This window comes from Oxyura jamaicensis, chromosome 2, assembly GCF_011077185.1.
Source record: "Oxyura jamaicensis isolate SHBP4307 breed ruddy duck chromosome 2, BPBGC_Ojam_1.0, whole genome shotgun sequence".
NCBI lineage: Eukaryota > Metazoa > Chordata > Aves > Anseriformes > Anatidae > Oxyura > Oxyura jamaicensis.
Genome location: NC_048894.1, coordinates 11,078,922 through 11,091,634, shown reverse-complemented (window position 1 = coordinate 11,091,634; position 12,713 = coordinate 11,078,922). Strand labels below are relative to the sequence as shown.

The 12,713-nt window shown below is 42.1% G+C and overlaps 1 protein-coding gene across 2 annotated transcripts in view; it reads left to right on the top strand.

Annotated features, from left to right (window-relative positions):
- Window positions 1-12,713, top strand: part of LARP4B (La ribonucleoprotein 4B) — a 56,680-nt gene that overhangs the window by 6,246 nt on the left and 37,721 nt on the right. For both annotated transcript variants that reach the window (XM_035317147.1, XM_035317146.1), the window contains exon 2: window positions 11,570-11,704. In XM_035317147.1, the coding sequence (XP_035173038.1) occupies window positions 11,624-11,704 (81 nt within the window). In that variant the 5' untranslated portion in view covers window positions 11,570-11,623. The remainder of the gene's footprint in view (window positions 1-11,569; window positions 11,705-12,713) is intronic.

Below are 12,713 nucleotides of genomic sequence, written 5' to 3'. Positions count from 1 at the left end.
TGAATTCAAGATGTCAGTGGAATTTTTAGGAGGGTCTTTGCTCAGGTATTTTAATTTGCGTGAAAGTGTTATTGTCCTTAAACCCAAGCTCCAGTACTGGAACAGTCCATCCTTTAACAGTGAGTCAAAACCTGAATTACCAGTAGTTTTGATTACAGTGATACTCTGAAAAGGTGGGGTGCTCTAACTTTGAACCCAGCAGGTGATAGTCTTTCATGCAGTGTTTTAAAAGTAAGCAAAAGTTGCTGCTGATTTCAGTAAGGCTTGTAATGGAGGATGGTAGCTTCTTTCAAAAGAGGAAGTAATGCTAAAATGACTGGATTATTTGGGTTAAATTCTATTTCTGGCAAAGAGGTTAATGAAATAATTGGCAAAAACATCAGCTTCCTCTTTGTATTACAAAGCCTTAAAGTTAAATGACGCTTCTGCTGCAGGTAGCTTCACTTGGCTTTAGGTTTGGTCCCGAGCATGTCTCAAAACTTAAACTAACATATTTTAAGTAGATGAATGCCTTTCAAGTCACCTGAAAACAAACAAACAAACCCCAAAGCCAGAGGGAAGCTCGTGGTAGGTTGTATGTTTTTGCAGAACAGCTGTTTATTAAAATAACCCGTACATACTCGAGGATTGTTGTATACATTCCTGTTGGAAGAAAACTTGTATTGCACCTTTTAGTACTGTAATTGTCGATGGTTTATTTGGTTCCACATACGCCTCCCACCTGGACTTTTAAGTAGGTATAGACCCTTTTCTGTCTGCAATTTTTCCCAGACTGTTCTGACCAAAGCTGTACTGTGAGAGCACCGCAGCAGCTGTCCCGTCAGCACACCAGATCTGTTTGGGAGTCCTAGATCTGCTTGCATTTGAATCCCAGCTCCTTACTTTAAGATTTCACCTTCCCTGAATTAGGCGTTAATTGTGTGTTTCAAGAAAGAGATGATAAAGAACTTAAGCACAGCTTCAAAGCCTATTTGCTGTCTTATTTTTTTTTGGTGTGCTTTGAATTACTCTTTAAGTGCCCTAGAAGCTCTTAGTGCAGTGTTTGACCTCCACTTCCTTAAGCACGGCGCTGATTGCAGACTTGCAACGTGAAATCCAAATAAAGGCAATATGGTTATGCGGGGATGATAAGCCTTTTAAGACGTGTAAAAGAACGACAGACTTCTAACCTCACCCTTGGAACTACCCGAAATATTAACCTCAGTGCTTCGAGCGATGTTTTTGCACTTTCATCATGACAAACTGTGTCTTCCTCTGCAAATTTCTGGGCTTTTCTAGAAATCAGCAGATCTGTAAGGAATAGTCATTTCCTTTACCTTGGGGAACTGTGCTGCCTAGAGTCACCGACAGATTTTTAGCACTGTGTGTGTCTGTTGGCGACTTTCTGGTTAGCAGCACAGAGAAGTATGCGGAAAACTAAAGGATCATGTTGGTAAATCAGGAGGAGGAACATCCTGTAGTTGAAACAAGGAAGTTCGTTGTTCCCAGCATTGCTAAACTGCCTCTCTTCGTGCACAGCACTTAGCTTGTTTCCTCTAAGTAAGTGCTGAAGCAGTTGGTCCTCTGTCATGTGTCATCTCCTGAAGGTTTGGCTGCTCTGAAGAATTCAAAAAGGCCAAGTAGCTGCTGCATCCTAGCTTTAAACGGGTGCAGCTGCTAGCAAGGTACTACAGGCTCTGCAGTTGTTTTGTGAAATAAACAATTTATAAAACCGCGGGTCCGTTTATGGTGAGGCTGCCCTGCCGAGGTGCCGGGGAGGTTGGTAGTGAGCGAAGTTCAGAATCTTACATTTTCCAGTCCACATTGGGAATCAGCCTCAATGCTAAACTGAAAATTGCCTCTCCTGACAAAAGTGCAACGGTTTCTGTAAACTTCCCTGCTGCACGTGAGCTCTCAGCATAGCTCGTTGTTGCTGCCTTTGGCTGTGGAATTGGCTGTGGAAGATTAATCTCTCTCACTTCCCTTCAGCAGATAGTTTAAAAGAAAAAAAAATAACCCTCAATTAAATGAGAGTAAGGCAGCTATGTTTGGAGGGAAGGTTAGCTAGGAAAATACATTATTATGCATGATAGTATCTTTGCATAGTCATTTTTCAGCTGTGCCTGAGAAGATACGATCGAACGAGACAGACCGAGTGCCACGGTAAATTCACCTGCTGGAAATAAGGTGTGTCAAAGTGAAGAACTGGAGGTTATAGGGAAAATACCTGCGAAGCCTTTCACGTGGCTTATTTGGATAGTCACATTGATCTCCTCATCAGGGTGTTGGCAGTGGGAAGGAGTAACTTGGGCTAAAGGTGAGTGCAAGTTTTTGGAAAGTTTCTCTGCTAAGTAAATGGGAGTTGAAGTTACCATCTGGTGTTCTGCAAATGCCTACTTAGAAATAGCACAGAAATGAAAAGCAGTGTTTTATGAAATCCCTAGCCACTAGCAGATAGCAGCTCCTGCCCCATCTACTCCAGGTCAGGCTGTAATTTTCTTCCCAGTTCGGTTCCTGGCTGCCAGTCAGTTGTCGTGGTCTTCTGCTTTCTGTGTGCACAGAGGCGTTGAGCAACTGTTAATTCATGTGACCGCAGTGCGGATGAGCAAAGTGGATGGTAGAAGCTGATGAGGAATTAGATGAGGTTTCGCATTTGATGGTGCTGAACTTCAGAAATGTATTTTTGTGATGCTTTCTTAATGTTTGCATTAAATGAAACAATAACTTCTGCATCAGCAAACAGTGGTACAAAATGAAAAGCCTGGAGTTGGTAGGCGTAAACGTATCTAAAGTTGTTGAGAAGCTTTAACTTTCAGAGAAGGATGCATTTAACCTACAAGAGATCCCACCAAAGCATCTACAGTATTTCTGTAGTAGGGAAACAATTTTAGCAGTTAGAAGTATTTCTGTTAGGAAAAGTACCAGCGCATTTTCTTTGTATTAACTCAGCTTTCACCAGTATTTGCAGATGAGAATCCCAGCACTTAGGGCACCATGCAGACACGGGCTGATGCCTCCTGGTGTAGCTGAATGTAACAGGTGAACGCGGATGGATGGGAGCATGGATGGAGATGGTTTCTTGGGGAGCAGGAAGAAAGGAACATTAATGGCATCGGTTGTACAGGTTGGCTTCTGTCTCCTCTAGTACTGTGCTGGTGGTGCCAGAAGTAGCAGTGTGTGTGTGCACTCACTGTGCAGGTCTCTGGTCAGCTCCTTGTGGGAAGGAGCTCGCTCAAATCTGTTACAACTCTGTTCTTGCTGCTGATCACTATCCTGGAAAAACAAGAAGAGAGACCAGGGCTGGGAGATAGGATAGAGGTCAAATGCTTGTGAACCTAACCAAGGGCAAGCGAGGGAGTGTTTGAATGGAAAATCCTACCTTCAGGTACTTACCCGAAGTGCTTGAGTGTCACATTTGTGATCTCCTTCCCAAGAAAGAATTAAGACTCTCTCCTTGAGTGTGAGATGTCTTCTGCTTTTGGTAGGCCTTGGTGATGAGCGTAGTGTTGGTGATTCTCCAGCTGAAAGCATCAGCTGGTAATTTTTATCTGGTTACTTCAGAGAATGTCTTTGTGGAGCATTGTGATGTAGCTGCTTTATGCCAAGGTGGCATTCCACCTTTCTCTGCAAAATTGTCGTGGTGTGGCTGAGCTACTGACAGATTTACCTCTGCTGTTTGAGGGTTGCTGAAATAATGCACAATAGGAGAGTGAAGAGTTTATTTTAATTAGGTCTGGAATGTTTTTGAAATTGTCATCTGATAAAAAAAAAATACCCTACCTGACATGCAGTCGTTATAATGGAAATAAAATATGTGTCTGTATGGATAACCTGCAGGGTGTGTGCTGTTAGTCCACTTAAGGTGAAGAAAACAAGCTTGTGGCTTCGTGATGGATGTGCTGCATGCAGCAACTCCAGTTAATTAATACTTTGGGGTTTATTATGTTATGTGCTTCAGTCTGCAGGCAGGAAAGTGCTGCTTCAGATCTGAAAATTGAGAACAAGCTGTAAGCAAACTGAAACTGCTCCTGACACAATGTCACCTGTCTTCGGGGCACGTGGTGCTCTTATCAGGCACGAAAGCTTCATCCCAGTAGGTTATTCCTGATTTGGTGAGCGCTCTGAAGCGTTCTTAAATGGCAGGACTCTTTAGCTTACGTGCCATGAAGTCCGCGGTTTGTTGTGTTAGGAGGAGGACGTGTTCCACAGGTCTGTTATTCTTCCTGGAGTGATGTTCCGGTGTGTATGGGATAGTACCTGCACCTAGACCTTTTCTTGGTGTGCAAGAGGACAGCAGAAATTGTGATCCCATTTGGTAGAGTAAAGGGATTTCCTTTTAAGTGTGTGTGTTGGAAATGCAACGCTCGGAAGGCTAGACTTGAAAATGATAACCGGGATTGTTGGCTGGTAAGGGTCATTCCCTCACCTTCTGTGGGCTGTCACACTTCCTTCTTACTGCCTGGTATCGAGTGGGTGCGAAAGGCTCCAACTTTCTGCCCTTCCCCCATTTCTCTTGCTTGTGACTGCCAGACCGTTCCATATACCTCTGCATAGAGCACTTATTCACTAGCATCAGGTTTCTTTGGTAATCTGTCACCTTTGTTCAGTAACTTATTGCTCGGTATCTCTTGGACAGCTAATTACTGTTAACGATCTGAATTTCTAGACCTGCAGAGTAATCAGTTCTGCGCGCAGCACCATTGCCTGTGTTTGTGTGCGAGTCGGGATCAGGAAGCTTAGCAGGGGATGAGATTGCAAATTGCTCACGAAGCCCAGCACAGAAATGTCTGGCAGGTCTTGAAATAAGGAGACTCGGTGTTCCCTTCGCACAGCAAAGTTAACTCGTGCTCTTGAAATTTGAACCATTCTCAGAGGAGCAGCTACACCTGAAGAGATCGTTACTGGGATTGCGGAATAGTTTTGGAAACTATCAACTGCTTAAGGAACAGAAACAGAAAAAACTTGAGAAGTGGAGGCAGCAGCCCTAAACCCTCAGAGCAAGTGTTTGCTGTTGCAGAATGTTTTTAAAAAGAGTACAGCATTAAAATGGCCTTCTGGTGCAGTGTCTCGTTAAGACGTGGTGCCACATGGGTTTTAAAATGCCTTGCATCTGTCAAGTGAGTATCCAGGTGTGGGCTCACCTGCCGTGCGTATGTACGTGTTCCTCGTCAAAACCCCAATTTCTGCGTTGTTCTGGGTGCTTCCCGGGGAGTGGCTGGGCATGGGCAATTTCCTTGTCAGGAAGGAAAAATGAAGAGAATCTGCTGGTACTTCTCAGTTTTTTTTTGAAACCTAACCTCCCTGTAATCGTGCTGGCACTTGCCCTGGCTGCATGCGTGTTCCGAAGCCTTCATCTGGCAGGCTCTGATAACGTCTGCACATGTGGTCAAACTAGGTGAAACTTTCAACTTTTCCCCCTACTGTGGAGTTAATTAGCAGTTAAATCGGGAGCTGTGTGCTGATTTTTAAAGTAGTAGTGTACTCAATATTTAACTTCTGTGGACACATGCTGTGACTATTTATGTCATGTCAGCTTTTTAATTGCTGTTGGGTAACACGGAGTTTACAACTTAGGTAGATGTGATGGTGATTGCACTGATCGCTGCTGACAAATGGCCTTTTTAATGTCCGCTGTGGTAACGTAACCACCTCATAGTGCATCTTCTTTTAAATAATACTGCCCTTTGAATGATGAATTGCTTTTCCCATCTACTGCTCGGAGATTGATTTCCCGTTTGGAAAGGGAAGATGGGAACCTGACATCTACATAAGAGTAGTGTCACGGGCTTTCCGTGAGGACCATCACGACGACGGAGCTTAGTGTGGTTATTTATCTCAGTACCGTTGGTCTCATGCAGGGGGATGATGGTGCTGCTCCGGCATTAACAGCTGGAATCTTTCTTCGGAAGTCTTTTAAAACAGCCCTCTGATGAAAAATGGCAGGCTCCGATTTGTAACGCTTTTCAATGCTGAGATGGAGGGAAACCTGCAGCCATTAACGAGTTGGATTCACCGGGTTTTCTTGGTGCTCTATAAGCAGCTTTACTTGGAGTGAGAATGTGGTATGCCAGGAGTTGACCACATATTTCTTGGGTATTCAAAACACTCGTGAAACAAACAAGCAAACAAAACAAAAGTAAACTTAAACAGGAGGTAAGGTATTAAACTGGTGACATACTTTTGGAAGAGGCATGAGTTGTTTCTCCTATCAGCTATGAAGTCTTAAGTAATTTTCTAAAACTAAGTGCTGTTCAGGCTCTCCTAGCTCGTAGGAATATAAGACAGTGTTGTGGCAAATTAGGAAAGTGATTTCGGAGGTTAAATACTGTTTTTCCATTCTCTATTAAATACCTGCTTCTGCGTCCAAGCCTGTAATAGAATTCATGCTACTATGTAGCTAACCCATGTTTCAGGTGTTTCTTGCTGCAGGAAATCAGCTATGTGATATACTTGGCAGGTGCCAGAGCTCTTTTCAAAGCTGAAGTCAGTGGTAGTTGTGATTACTTCTCCTGGTCCTCATGGATGCTCTCAGGAGGGCGAGAAGGATGGTGAGAAAGTATGCTGTGTGCCAGGGGAAGGAGGGCTTCTGGCTGGCAACTGGCAGGTTGTTATGAGGCGTAAGTTGAGAAGTGCACCTCTGTTTTGAAAACATTTAATGCTTTCTCATGTTACTGGAAGTGTATTTCTGCATTATCAGCCTTGTGAAAAGTTTATCTCAATCTGTGTTTAAAGTTTCAAAAATGTTTGTGAGGAAGAGTTGTGTGCACAGCCGGGCTCAAATCTGGTTTTGTTTTTTTGCCTGCTGGAAGAGCAGTGAAAAGATCTTTTATTCTAGCGAGCTTTTTTGTTTTATGGTGTTGCTGTTTGCAGTGTGAAAGTTAGTTGTCAGCACTTGCATTTGTAAATCTCTTTTTAAGGGCTGATTACACTGGGCTGAAAGTTGGCAGGCAAGATCTCAGCCCTAGAGCATTGTTTTGGGTTTTGCATGTTTTTAAATAACAGATCTATCTGACTGGTCTGATGGAGGGAATGCATGCTGCTACTCATACCTTTGTAACTCTAGGCAGCAAAACAGCCTACATAACAGCGTGCTTTGAATATGAATTACAGAAATTAGAGGCGACTAATGGAAGCAGAGGTGTGGGGGATCGGGAGCTGCACTCCAGGGAGGTTTTGGGGGATTTGAGGGGGTGCAGCAGTGGCTGTGTAACGACTCAGTAGATGTCTTGGGAGATGTTGGCAAGGTTGTGGTGTATGTGGATGTGGTGTGTTTGTGTATAAATACCTTCAGAGGGTTGAACATTAACTCTGCCAGTGCTATAAGATACCTCAGCCTGAGCTAATATGCGGTGTAAAGGTTAGCCTGATGTTGGCACTCTAATGACACGCACGTGTGGCTGGTGTATGAGCGCAGCCCCAGCTGCGGTTGTCTTGGCACCCAGACGAGAGCGATCGCGTGGTTGTGTGTGCTGCCTCTGTAGGTGTCTCATGGGCACTGGGGGATCTTCAGAAACGATGCTTCTTACAATGAGGTGCATGCAACTTGGTAGAGAATCACACGGACGGCTTTTCAGAAGACTTAGTGAAGATGACTGTGATGTTTCGGAGGAAGACCAGTTCAATGGAGGCTGAAATGCCTGCTGTCAGTGTGGCTCAGTCCCTGCTGAGAATATTCTTGTAGCTCCTCAGATCAGGCACTGCTACCAGGTGCCTACAGGGACAGCTTCTCTACGCATACCTGTAAAGAGTTACTGTACTCGTTGTGTCTTTGCTCTAATGAGAAAACAGCCACATTAATGCAGTTTCCCCTTCCTGTTGCAATTACCGGTCTAGCAGACCAGGTAGTGTTACAGTTTGGGGAGTAATAAGGACTTCAGGGCTCAATGTTCTGGGAATTTTGGTGTTGTTTGTAAAGAAATACGTTTTCACCTGTATTTTAGTATTTTGGGGTTAAGCATCTTGCCTGCTTACAAACCAAGTCCAAACTGCTTTGGGGAAGCTGAGGTAAAAGCCATTCAGCTTCTCTCGGATTAGGCAATTCTGAAAATGAGTATTTGCATGTCTCAAGAGTTCGTTTGCTCTTCACATAATATACCTGACGTTGTTCAACTTGGCTCACTGTGGTAATCAAATGGCAAGGCAGAAGGAAAAGTAATGATGTCCTATACATATTTACAGAACTGAAATGATATGTAATAACAAAATCATAACGGGGTACTTCCAAATCAAATCATAAATCCAACCATTCTGTAGGCTACATGACAAGACAATTCATAGAAGACACAGATTTTTTTTGTGAATCTGCTTCCTATAGACTAAGAATATTATTTAAAAGATTGCATGCCTGTGAAGGCTTTTCTTGTGTTTTAAATAATTTGAGTGAAAAAATACCTCTGACAGCTCAGTGTTGTGCCATGGGGAACGCTCTCCCTGTCCCAAAGCGCTCTGCTGACCTGCATTTTTCTTGTCTCCTCCTTGCTGTGGCAGTATGTATTTTATGCAAAGATACAGTTTAGCAAACAGCTAGCCAGTGTATCTGCTAAAGTGGTGGGCAAGTTAACTGCCTAATGGAATTAAAAACTTGATTGCTGTATTGAAATGCCATGTTGAGCTTGTGCATTTGACCATTAAATACTGTCAAATACTGGCTGGTTCTGTAAATAAGCTTGTGTCTAAAGGTATTTATAACAATATCAATATTAATGAATAGCATGCTAAAAACATGCTGCCAGTAGCCTTTAACATCTGGTGATGTTTTTTTTCTTTTTAATTCATCTGTTCTTCCTTCTCTATGAAATAGCACTGCTTTTTTCCACGAGCACTTTGTTCTCTGACAGGACAGTCATGGAAGCTGCTGTCATACTGCTTTTATGCTTTAAGAGACTGGCAAGTGGAAACGGCGGTGGAAAAGTGCATGCAACTAACTTTCCAGAACAGCCCAGCACGTGAAGTTGTATTGAAGTGTAGCGCAGCAGATGGGATTTTGCATCAGAGCATTTGATATCCTGTAGACTTCAAGCAGTGTGGACTACTAAATGAAGAAGGCTGCAGGATGTTTCAGTATGGTTTACCCATTTGTAGAAAGGCCATAGCTGGGCATTGTTAAAAGCATATGACTTAAAAGGCAGGTAGAACATCCTTTAAAACAGATTATAATAGTTTGTTCTGAGAAACATTTTGATCCTTAATGATGGAAATGCGACTTACCAATAATGCAAAACCCATACATTTATTAATATAACTTCTCATGAGGTCAGTGGATTTGTTGTGATATCTATCACAACAAATATGTGCCACTAATGAGAATAATAATTAGTCTGAGCAATCCAAACAAAGTTACCTGGAGCTTCAATCTAGGCCTAGTCTGCGATAAGGGTCTTGTGTAACCTCATCTGAAGGGCTTCTGAAAAGCAATGGAATGCTGTACTGTTCTTCTTGCAACTTCAGATTGCTTGGGCAAGCCACCAGTAATGTGAACGTTGCAGGCATCTGTTATCTATCAAGCTGGCTAACAACTAGTCTGCCCTCAGCCTAAATTAATGATTTAGCTGAATATTTTGTGCTCGATGGCCAGTCAGCAAATGCTTTAAAGAGCATATGTGTAGTGGAACTTTACTCTTGTTTGTTTGAATCACATGTTCCTCGCTGTTTTCCTTCCACAATCCATGGATTTACAAAGTGCTGGCGCTTACACGACATACTGGAGGATGGAAGAGATTGTGGTGTGACTGGGGACGTGCTGAGCCTGGAAGGGAAATGGGAATCTGAGATGAGCAGGTGACATAAATGGATGCAAAGAGTGCCGTGGCATTGATTTGGGAATCGCCGTGCAAAGGAGACAATAACATTACTGACTAAAACACAGTAGTGTTTCTGTAGGGCTTAGCTTGTGGCTGAGGACTAAAGTGCATGCTTGAGGTTAGGATGAACAGCAATGTGGATTACGTAGAGTGAGCATGAAATGCGTAGTAAGTCTTGTGCTGTTCTTACATTAAAAAAAAAAAATCCGTAATTATAAAGAAAATAGTTTTAGCCTCCTTAAAGTTAACAGGAGCTTTCAGCAAGAAGCTTGGACACCTGTAGTGTTAGTGTGCATACAGCTTCCCGTGCTGGGGTTTGGACGATGTAGGATCGTGCTACTTACTAGCTTTTGAGGAATGGTTTTCATCCTGAGGATGATTTTTGTTTATTTTATAAAAGACAAGCATCTCAAATTAATTCCAGACTTTCTCCTGTGTTGGCTCTGTGTATGTTTGTATGTGTGGGACAGTATAGTTTTTTATTTCCTCTTTGTTTGCTTTTCGTGTCAAATTCATTTCTCCTGTACTTGAATAGCTTTTAGTCGAAGATGAGAGGCAGAGTGTTTAAAAAAAAACAAACAAACTTCTGGGTGTTTGAACAGTGACATAGTGCATGTGTTTCTGTTGAAAACATCTGCTTTTTTAATGCTGACTTCACACCAACCGCATGAAATGATGTTCAAGTGTCCATCTAAGCTGAGTATTAGCTCCTGTCCAGGATGTCAGTTTTTCTTCAACAGCGTTGGCAAAACAACTTTTCTTCTGAATGACTCTCCTACAGACACGTGGATCAGTTTGTCACATACATAGCTGAATATTATGATTGCACTCGAAAAGTTTGGAATGTACTAAATTGTATGAAAGACTTGCTCCTTTCAGAATATAATGGAAGAAAAGGAATTCCATGGAAGGCCATAAAGCCATAGATTGACAAGAATATTCTTTAACTCCAATCTTTAGGGTGTCGAGATACTATAACAGGAGCTTATGCAGCTAAGGAGTGGAATCATACTGTTATCTTCCCTGTGCTGCAAAATTGTAATTTCTGGGTGAATATGTAAACCAAAAAGCATATTAGAACTTGTTTGTAGTCCTTATACAAACAAATAAAAACCCATTACCCTGATTTAGTTCCCAGTATTTACTTTTTGGAACTTCATTTAAATGAACCTTTTCTTTCCTTATTGACCAGGTGTTGTTTAAAATAACAATATTAATAATAGTCTCAAATTTCAAAGCTAAGCCACTCAGACTCTCATCAGTTTTCCACTTGTCTAATCAAATAAAATAACATTTTAGGATGATGGAGCAGAACAACTTGTTGAGCGTTACTAATAGAGCAGAAGTGTTGTAACATGCTTCTTGCAGTTGGTGAAGATTAAGTGACTGTCAGAGTAGCTGGAGAAGACAAAGGTTGGTTTGTGACTAGAGTGCTTCCTAATAAGTCTAGCAACTGGTGTAAAGAAGTCATAGTTTGAAAAGCACTCTGAATAATTAAGGTGAGAATGAAATGAAACTTCCCCATGGAATTTCCCTGCCCAGTGCGATGGCAAGTGTTCTGCGTGCTGTTCACCTGTGCTCCCAGGGCTGTACTGGAAGCTGGGCGTATTCACAGGGTTGCTTTATCCATGCCTGCTGCCCTAACATTTTCCCTGAACCCGTAATGACTGCGTCGTGGGGAAGTTCTTTGGGCTTTTGGTCTGAATCAGCATGGCACGTCAGGAATGGGTATGAAATTGCAGCAATTTCAACCACTGCTTAGAGAATCTTTTGTCTTTGTATTTCCACAGCTTCCAAGGGTGACCAGTAAAGTTCTCTCTGAGCAGCCAAAAAGCAGACAGCTCATGACTTCTGATCAGGACACTAAAGTTGTGGCTGAACCGCAGGTGCAGCAAGTACAAGAAGTTAAAGACGGTTCTCATCTAGTAAGTATTATAATTACACATTCCCATCACGTAAGTGTTGCATGAAGCAGGTTTTTAGTATTTCTTAATCAAAATTACATCTTAGAATGTTTTAGAAGAAGACAGTGGGCTATGATAGTATTGCAACATAAAATCCTAGGACAGAGTTATTGAAGGTGGCTACATATCCGTACCTGGTAGGAGCCTTAACTTTTTATCAACCCTACAGAGGATATAAATAAACTCAGTTTTTCACTCAGTGAGGTACAGGGCTTTGTAGCTATACAGGAATTGTACTGCCAGTCTTGACTTGGGGTCTGGCTCACAGATTAACGTGTAGCAAATGCACTTGTCATGCATCTATAACTGAAAAAATATAAACCCTTAAAAATAAGAAATGGTCTCCTGCAATAGGAATTGCTCAGTCAGTTCTGCCAAATGGCATGTGCTGCTGCTGCGGTGCTGCTGTGCAGGATCCGGTAAGCTGCTTTATGGGATGCTTTTTGGCAGATAATACAGTGGATAGTACTCTGTGAATATATGTTGCAGTAAATGTTACAGATGTTTTCAAGTAGATTGAATGCTTGATTTTTGTATAAGCTTTACTCATAATGTTATGTTTTCATCTTTGATAGTTAATTGTATATTGGGAGGAATGTTTCCTCTTGGAACGTCTTGGAGGGTTTGATTTCACTGCATATTCTGCTAGGCACTTAATCTTTACTGTGCATTAGTGGATACTTGCTGCTTAAACTTACTTTGCAGCAAGCACTAAGAAATGTTTTCAAATACACTTCAGACTTATGTTTTGCTTAACTAACTGAGCTGGTGTTCTGTATGCTGCACCCCCTTTCCCTCAAAAAAAAATGTTGGCTCTTCTGTGATCTCTCCTGTATTTTCTTACCTTTCTCAGATGTGAATTTCTTCCATTTGACAGTAGAGGAGTAAGTTGAGCCCACTTTTGTGCCAAAAAAAAAACCACTGAACCTTTTTTTGATTATTCAGGTTCTTAATTCCAAGAAGCCCTTGA